General features: G+C 55.1%; 1 protein-coding gene across 1 annotated transcript; it reads right to left on the minus strand.

Annotated features, from left to right (window-relative positions):
* Positions 1-369: 369 nt before the first annotated feature.
* On the minus strand, positions 370-8,141 carry LOC143658292 (sialic acid-binding Ig-like lectin 14). The gene is made up of 7 exons (XM_077130447.1): positions 8,105-8,141; positions 7,649-8,053; positions 7,178-7,456; positions 6,888-6,932; positions 5,958-6,212; positions 3,564-3,696; positions 370-3,432 (listed from the first exon to the last, which is right to left on the minus strand). Exons 1-7 carry the CDS (start codon positions 8,139-8,141, stop codon positions 3,390-3,392), a joined length of 1,197 nt encoding a protein of 398 aa, XP_076986562.1. The 3' UTR covers positions 370-3,389.
* Between the last annotated feature and the right edge of the window lie 846 nt (positions 8,142-8,987).

Below are 8,987 nucleotides of genomic sequence, written 5' to 3' on the forward strand. Positions count from 1 at the left end.
GGCTGGAGGGAAGTGCCTGAAAATGTAGAGCTGTGTTCTAGTAGCCATGTTTCTTGAAGATGATTGTATAATGATATAGCTTTCACAATGTGACTGTGTGATTGTGAAAACCTTGTGTCTGATGCTCCTTTTATCTACCTTATCAACAGATGAATAGAACATATGGAATGAAAATAAATAATAGGGAGAACAAATGTTAAAATAAATTTAGTTTGAAATGCTAGTGATCAATGAAAGGGAGGGGTAAGGGGTATGGTATGTATGAATTTTTTTTCTGTTTTCTTTTTATTTCTTTTTCTGAATAGATGCAAATATTCCAAGAAATATTTCTTGGAATCAAGAAATATTGATTCCAAGATCTTGGATCATGATGATGAATATGCAACTATGTGATGATATTGTGAATTACTGATTATATATGTAGAATGAAATGATCAAAAGTTAAGAATGTTTGTGTTTGGTGTTTTTTGGTATTTTAAAAAAATTTTTTTAATTAAAAAAAAAATGCTCCCCAGGGCAGGCAACAGTGGCTCAGGGGCAGAGTTCTCTCCTGCCATGCCGGAGACCCGGGTTCGTTTCCCGGTGCCTGCCCATACAAAAAAAAAAAAGTACACCCCAAATCATAATATTCTTAAAAGTAAAACTAAACAAAACAGATTGCACTGAAAACTGAGAAATTAAAGAAGCCTTAAATAATAGAGAGATATTAGAATGCTCAATATTTTAAAGAAGTCAATTCTTTCCCAAATTGTTCAATAGGATTAACATAATCCCAATTGAAATTGACAAGTTTGGGCTTTTTTTGAAGCTGGTTTTGAAACATATAAATATGTAAAGGGCCCAAAATAGCCAAGGCAATCTTGAAAAAGACTAATGCTGAAGAACAAATACTACATATTATCAAGACGTATAGAGCTAGAGTAATTAAAATGGTTGTTTAGTGCAAGAGAAAGTTAGTAGAGATAGAGGATTTAAAAGTAGACCCACAAATGTACTGTGAATTTATGACAATTCAGTGGAACAGTTGATCATTTCAACAAGTGGTTGTGGATCAACCGGAAGTCTCTATGGGGGAAAAAGAATCTTGACCGCTCCTCACACCACACACAAAATGCAATTCGAGGTGGTTCATAGACTTAACAGTGTAAGTTAAAGCAATAAACATTGGCTCACAAATATTCATACTGAAAGCTTAGCAACTGGAAATATAGGAAAGGCATGGGGGACAAGTCTTTCAGAACTTGGCATCATCAACCATTTATTAATCATTAAGCAATAAGCACTAATAAGAAAAGAGAAGAATGAGAGTTAGACTTCATAAAAATTAAGATTTCTTGCTCATCAAAGGACACCTTTTTTTTTTTTTTTTACATGGGCAGGCACCGGGAATCGAACCCAGGTCTCCGGCATGGCAGGCAAGAACTCTGCCACTGAGCCTCTGTGGCCCACCCCAAAGGTCACTCTTAAGGGAGTGAAAAGGCAAATTGCCGAGAAGATGACGACAGTCACGATACATATAACCACCAAAGGACTGTCATCTGGAATAGATAGAGAGATCCCCCAAATCAGTGAGCTAGATAACCCAATTACAAGGAAAATGGGCAAAAGACCCGAAAAGGCATCCCACAAAACAAGATGTCCAAATGGCAAAAAGCAAAAACAAAAAAAAAACATTTGAACCACGTGCTCGACATGAGAACTCCTAAAAGAAATGCATATCAAAACAAAAATGAAAAATACAAAAAAACAAAAATGAGAAACCACCGGACACCCACCTTAGACAATACCAGGTGTTGCCCAGGATGTGACACAATTAGGACTCTCGCATGCTGGTGGTGGGAGTGTAGGTTGGTGCTTTAGTTTAGTAAACCTGACAAAATGCAATATTCCAAAAATGGACTGGCTCTTAACCATCAGGATTCATTAGCTTACAAATTTGCAGTTCTAGGGCTGGGAAAATGTCCCAATTAAGGCATCACCAGGACGATGCCTTCTCTGGAGACTGCTTACCACCAAGCTTGGGCTCCTGTCAGAGACAACAAGGCACACAGCTGTGTCTGCAAGGCCCTCTCTCCCGGGTTTGCTGCTCTAGCTTTTGGCATTCCCTCTTAACTTCTCTGGGTACTTCCCTCCTTTAGCTCCTGTCTCTCCTGTCTTTTATCCTCTTATATAGGACTCCAGTAAGAGGATTAAGACCCGCTTCGAATGAGGTGGGTCACATTTCAGTTGAAACAACCTAACCAAAACGTCCTACCTACAATAGGTCTGCACCCACAGGAATGGATTAAATTTAAAAACATAATTTTCTGGGGTGCAAAACAGCTTCAAACTACCACAGTTGCCCCAACCACTTTGGACAAATGTGTCTACCAGAGCTAAACAAACGCTGCCCCCTAAGTGGCAACTGTGTTCCTTGGCACGTGAGAAAAGTATTCAGAGCAATGTCACTAATAGAGCGCCCCACAAGGAAACAACCGAAATGCCCCTCTATTTTAGAGTGAAAAAATTTAAATTAGTGGAGGTGTAGTCATAGCAAGGACTACCACCCAGCAACAATATTAATAAAGAAGAATTGGTTGAAACGCAAAAAAGAAATATTTAGCAAAAGAAGCTAGACCCAAAACAGTACATATTTGTTTGATGCCACTTATATGCAATAAAAACACTGAACTTCTGGCCTGTGGTAGTTGGGCTTTCCCCCGAGGGAGAATGGGGGTGATCCATGAGGGTGTGACTGTCAGGGGCCCCGAGGTGCTGGAATTGTTCTGTATCTTGATTTGGATGATGCTTCAGGAATGCAGACACATCTATGAGCTTATCTAATGGCTCACTTAAGACTTACACACTCCATGTGAATTCAACCTCAATAATAATGATGACCAAAGTAGAGTTAGCTGAAACTTTCTTTTTTAAGATTTAAAAATGACCAAAAAACTTGACCCTAAAAAATTGCCATGGAGTCCTAATTACTGATTGGTCTCCTGTGGATTCTATTTCACACTGTATGGTGTCTAATAAAACTTTCAATAACTTTAAATTGTAATATTTTATGATGAGTATAATGAATCAGGTCTTTGGTGGTGAGAGAGGAGATGTATTTATGACTGCACACAAACTGAAAGGAAAGTTTAGCAGACCAGAAACTTGAGTATTAACAAAGGCAAAATGCAGAGGAGGCCAGGGAGGAAAAAGGCACAAGACCTATCCCTTCAACCACAAAACTGGGGGTGGCTGTGGAGGGTGCAGGGACAGGTGGGGACAGGAGAGAGAGGGTGGGGCAGGGAGAACAAGGGACAATCGGTGGGTTGGGGACCAGCTCTTTCCAGGGACACGGTGATCCCTCTGGGCTCCGTGCCCACGCTCAGCCCTGTCTTGAGAAGGAGGGGGCCTCAGTCACGCCTCTCAGCACTGCTCCCCTGGGGACCGCCACATCTGCAGAGCAAACGCAGGTCTCAGATCAGAGAGCCAGTCACTTGAATCCCAACTCCGAGCAGAGCAGGGCAGCAGCCCCGGGAGTTTGAGTCCAAACCCCGGGCTGTCCTGGGGAGAGGCAAGCTGCTCACCTGGTGTAGTAGATCCAGGTGAGGCAATAGGTGAGGAGGAAGCCAGCTCCCATTAGGGAGCCCCTGATGAGGGTGAGGATGAGGGGCCAGGAGCCCTCCTGCTCCCCAGACTCACAAGGGCAGGGAGAGGGATCTGTGGGAGAGGGTGGGGACAAGGAGTGAGGTCCTGTCTCCAGGCTCAGCCCTGCCCACAGCCTCTACACCTGGCCAGGCTGCCTGCCTTCTACACCTGTATAGGAATTCGCTCTGCACAGAGGGACTCAGGGAAGTGCCCAGGGAGCCCAGTGCATGCCCAGCTCTCCAGGTGAATTCCCCCCCACCTCCAGCTCCCACTGAAGGAGCCCCAAGACCTTGAGTGCTGAGGGCTGGGAAGGGCTAAGGGCTTTGCTCAGCCTGGCAGGAGGGGGGTGGGGGCTGCTGTCAGCCACCAGACCAGGAGCAGGGACTGGCCCTCTGGGATGAGCCTTTGCCTGGGGTCTGCAGAGCTGGGAGACAGAGAGACAGAGAGCAGGGAGGCCAGAGTTGGGGGACCTGCCTCTTCCTTACCTCCCCCAGACCTAGAAATTGAGGACAAGCAGGCAAGGGCTGGGGGGCGAGGAGATCCAGGCTGCAGGGGCAAGGACGCTGGGACTGGGTCAGTCTCCCTGGAAGAGAGGGACTGAGCTGGGATTGGAAGGGCGAGAGGTTGATCTCGTGGTGTGTGTGCGTGTGTATGTGTGGATGCGCGCGCGTGTGTGTAAGGAGACTACCAAAAACAGAAAACCGGGCAAACCACGAATTACATAGAGGAACGTGGACTCGTTCAAAACAACCACACACACACACACACACACACACACACACACACAAAACCCAGAACAAACAGCGGAGATGGGGACTGGAAGGATGGAAGGAGGGGAAGCGAGAACGAGGAGGGTTTTTTTTTTTCCCTTCTTCCCATTTCTTAACAAAAAACCACACACACACAATTAGCATCTGCTCCTGAGTAGAAACCTTAATACGGTAGAATCTGACACTCTTTTCTCTTCCTCCGGAGACAAAAGAGGAAGAAACGGAAACGCAGCGCTCAGGCGGGAGCGCCCCGGGCAGCGGTGGACCGCGAGGCTGCGGGGTGCGCGAGGCTGTGCGCTCGCCCCCGGGAGCAGGGGGCTCCAGCTTATCGAGTCCTGGGCGCCCTCCGCGGTGGTTCCCAGGGCCGCTCCCTGTCCAAGACCAGCCTTGGAGGGTATCTCAGGCGGGAGACGTGCAAATGATCGAGCCGGCCTTAGAGAGGAGAGCTCTCTGCAGCGGGCAGGGACGGCGGGGGTGTGCGAAGCTGCAGCGGCGGTGGAAAGGAAGGCAGGGTCAGATAGGCAGAGCCTCGAGGGGAGGCGAGGGCTTTCTCCGGGGGGTACCGGGAAGGAATAGGGGGCTGAGCAAAGAAAGATTGAGTCACCTCAGTGTGCAGACTGACTTTGCTGGGGAGGGAACTGGAGAGACAGGTCAGGAAGCAGGAAGGCCGGGAGGGGGCTGGGGCAATGGCCCAGGGGAGAGGACAGGGAATGAGCAGGGTCTGGGGCCAACGGAAAAAGCCCAGGGAGGCGATTTGCGAAGTGAAGTTGCAAGATTCACTGACTCATGGGGTACAGCTGCTGAGAAAGGAAGTTGTTTGGCATGACGCCCAAACTACACCTGGGGTGAGCGGGGTGGGGGTGGTAAGTTGGGGTGTCATCACAAAATGGGGCTCCCAGGGCAGACATGAGGCTCAGGGCTGGAGAGAATGTTATGGGAAGCATAAGGACATGGATGGGGTGGGAGGCGAAGCCCCAGCAGGAAAAGAGGCCACTCAGGAGAGGGTGGGGAGAAACGGCGGGGGGCTGGGGGAGGGGTCCAGGCAGAGCTACGGGGCAGCGGACATTTAAGGGTCCTAGGGAGCATGGTTTGGTGCAGAGACACAGGAAAGCATCCACGGTGGAGGTGACAGCAAAGGGAATTCAGAGGGGGAGCAGCTGAAAGCCGTGCTGCGTGCTTCAAAGGACAGGAGGGGACACACACAGACCCAGGTGCTGGGGAGGGAGGGACTCATCTCTAAGCACAGTCCTCCCCTCTTTGGAGCTCTGAGACACCAGCAGAGACCTGATCTGGCAGAGGCGCAGCTCCAGCCACAGCCCCAGGGAGGAGAGGGATTTGCCTACCTATGGGATTTCCCAGGGAAAAGCTTGTGGTCACAACCTGGCCCGTCTGGTAGGGGAGGATGGGGTGTGGGCAGGTGGGGCTTTTGCCTTTGCCCTTTGTCCCAGGAGTCACAGAAAAGGAAGGGAAGGGTTTGGGAACTTCCGCCGGTCCCCCCTGCCAACAGGACCCCAGGACCTAACTCCCTCCTGTCCCCAGTGCCCCCGGGGCCCCCACACTCACAGAGCACAGAGAGGCGCAGGGAGACATGTGCGGAGCCCAGCGCGTTCTGGGCGCGGCAGGTGAGCTGTCCTTCATTTTCAATCCCTACTCGAGGCAGCTCCAAGACCTCGGAGTTGGAAATGGGGGAGGCATTCAGGGTTGGGGGCCCCCGGAACCAGCTCAGCTGTGCAGGGGGGTTGGCGTCAGCAGCACAGAGCAGGTGCAGAGCCTGGCCCTCCCGGACGGGAAGGGAGGAGTTTCTCAGGACCTCTGGAGCTGGGGAGAGAGGTGGAGAGAGACAGGACGCATAGAGAGAGATGGAGGGGGATGCAGAGAGTGAGAGAGGGATGCAAAGACCCAAAGAAACTGGGGCGCGGAGAGTGGGTGGCTGATGGTCCCGTGGCTCCTGCCTTCCTGGGGCCCTGTGGCTCCCCCTCCCTCCTGCTCCCCTGGCCCACGCTGTCTTGGTCCAGCCTGGACTCAAGGGGCCTTTACACCGCAAGGACGGTGACCCAAAGCGGCCGGCCCCATCTCCCCATGGGAGGGCCACCATCTCCCGGGGCCCCCTGCCTGGGCTGTTGGGCAGAGAGAGAACAGCGATCCCCACGCGGCTTCGGGATATGGGTTTAGCCAGTGCAGGAGGAAATAGGGGTAAGGTGCCCGCGGCCTAGGGGAGGCGGAGAGCCCGGGCAGAGCCTGGCGAGGGAGGCGGCCTTGGATGAGACCACGAAGGGGTCATCGGTGACCACGGGAGGGACAGAGGGATGGTGGAGGCCAAAGGCTGCCTGGCGGCTCTGGGAACAGCACGCGGGCGGTAGGGCAGGAGGGGGGAGGTTCCCACCCTCGCCCTCCCCCTGCTGCCCCCCGCACCCGAGAGCTCGGATCCCCTCCTCTGCTCCAGGGGTCGCCCCTGGAAGGTCCCCACCCCGAGGAGGGGAGACTCTTCCCTACCTGTGCCATTTCCGTAGGTGCTGATGGAGAGGTTCTGGGGCGCATCTGGGGTGGAGAGAAACAGCGCCTGCATCAGGGCGAGGGGTGGGGTGGGGTGGCCCTGTGCCTAGGGGCCATGGGGACAGAGGGGGCGCCGTCTTTGCTCCCCCCAGATGCCCAAAGCTCGGTTCCGTCCTGTTAGCAACTCCCCCCACCCCCCGCCCCATGTCTCTGTCTCCCTGTGGGGCTCCCCCTCTGTCTCCTTCTCTCCCCACGCCCTCAGCACCCCCACCCCCCACCCCAGCACTCACAGGAGACCAGGAGCCGCACAGTCCTCTCCGTGGCCTCCAGGCCTCCCCGCAGCTGCACCCGACAGGTGAGGTGGGTGCCGTTGTCCTGCGGCCTGGGGGTGAGCGTGAGCAGCGGGGAGTCGCGGGTTCTGGGGTCCGAGGAGCCCAGGGCAGCCCCTGCCCAGGAGAAGGTGGGCGCTAGCGGCCCCTCACAGGCGCCGGGCAGGCTGCAGATCAGGTTGGCGGCGCGGCCGGACCGCAGAGACTTCGCCAGGCGGATGTCGGGTTTCGCGGTCAGGTCTGAGGAGGAGAGAGGCGACGCCTGGGCCACGGGGTGGGGGTGGGGAGACAGGCACCCAGGGTGTGGCCCTGAGAGTGGCCGGGGGCCCCGGGCTGAGCTGGCCCCTGGACCTGGGCCTCGTGCGACCAGCGCCCCCCGGGGACCCCCTGCGGGTCCCCTCCTCCCCGGGGCTCGGGCCGGCCCTGCCCTACCTGTCACCTGCAGGTGCACCCACTTCTCCTTGAGGTGATACTTCCTCCTCCCGCCCTCCTCCACCAGGAGCACGTAGCCCCCCGCGTCGCTCCTTCTGGCGTCCGTGATGTGCAGGGAGCAGCTGTTGGACCCGGGCTCCGCGAGGAGGTGGAAGCGGCCCTGGGTCTGTGGCTTCACGGGCTTGCCTGGCTTGTTCGTGGCCACGGGAGGGTCGTAGTACACGCTGTCCTCGCCCCAGAACCAGGAGACGTGCGGGGCGGCGGGCGGCGGGCTCCCGAGGTAGGAGAAGGAGCAGGGCACGAGCGCGCACAGGCCCTCCTGCACCACCGCCGCCTCGGGCACGCGCAGCTGGAAGCCGGCCTCCTCCTGCCGGGACCCTGGGGGGCAGCGGGGGCACCCGGAGGCTCAGCCGCAGCCCCGGCCGCCCGCCCGCCCCGCGGCCCCGGCGCACTCACCCGCCCACAGCAGGGGCAGCAGCAGCAGCCGCAGCATGTCCGAGCGCGCGGGCCGGGGGCGCGCCGGCCCCCGTCGGGGAAGGAGACGCCGGGAAGGAGCGCGGGCTGGGGCCGAGGAGCCCCAACAGGCAGGGGGTGGGGAGAGAGTGTGGCCAACCCGGGAAGGGGAACTTGGGGCACCACGGAACCTGGGGGCGGGCCGGAGGGCCAGCCGGGGCCCCTCCCCTCATTGCCCGGGAGCCGCCGAGTTCCGGAGATGGAGAATCTTACCTACGCGCCCGGAGTGAGGAGAAAGTTCCCGTGAGAGGCACGAAAGGGAGAGACAACCGGGGGCTTAGAGCGCTGAGTCCGGGGTTGAGAAGTTTCCGACAGGAGACTGGACCTTGCGGTGGTCGCCGGGAGCCGGGAGGAGCGCACCAAGGGCGTGAATTTAGGTGGGAAAGAGATGAGGGCCAGCTCCACGGAGTCCCACCTTCCCACCGGGAAAACTAAAAATAGAGGTGCAGGTGGGGAATTATTTTAAGACCACTGAAGAACTAAGAGGGGAAAGAAGAATTTTCAATCCAAAATGTAGGAGAGTGTGGGAAACCCAGAGATGGGAATTCCACCCATGGCAAATTTGAACCTGGGGGCTTCCGCGGACCTGAGGGTGGGAGTCAGACTGTATCCCAGGGACAGGGGCGGGACAGGGCTGGAGGGCTCATGCATCCTGCACACTCACAGACTCCGTGCTCGTGATTAGAGGGACACAGACTCACCCAGGAGCACCCCACCCGCACTTTGGGAGTCACCCCATCAGTGGCAGGGACGGCAGAAGCACTTCTGGGTTGCAGGGTGAAGACCTTGCCCTGTGACAGTCGTGTTCTCCAACACCCATGCTCTT

Source organism: Tamandua tetradactyla, chromosome 16 (genome assembly GCF_023851605.1).
Source record: "Tamandua tetradactyla isolate mTamTet1 chromosome 16, mTamTet1.pri, whole genome shotgun sequence".
Taxonomy (NCBI): Eukaryota; Metazoa; Chordata; class Mammalia; order Pilosa; family Myrmecophagidae; genus Tamandua; species Tamandua tetradactyla.

Bases quoted from the DNA above. Each gene is read 5' to 3' on its own strand.
- LOC143658292 (XM_077130447.1), bottom strand. From the start codon at position 8,141: ATGCTGCGGCTGCTGCTGCTGCCCCTGCTGTGGGCGG. The intron at 8,054-8,104 runs GTGAGTGCGCCG...GCTGCGGCTGAG, and splicing joins GCTGCCCCTGCTGTGGGCGG to CCTCCGGGTGCCCCCGCTGC. The intron at 3,433-3,563 runs GTGAGCAGCTTG...TTTGCTCTGCAG, and splicing joins ACCTGGATCTACTACACCAG to ATGTGGCGGTCCCCAGGGGA.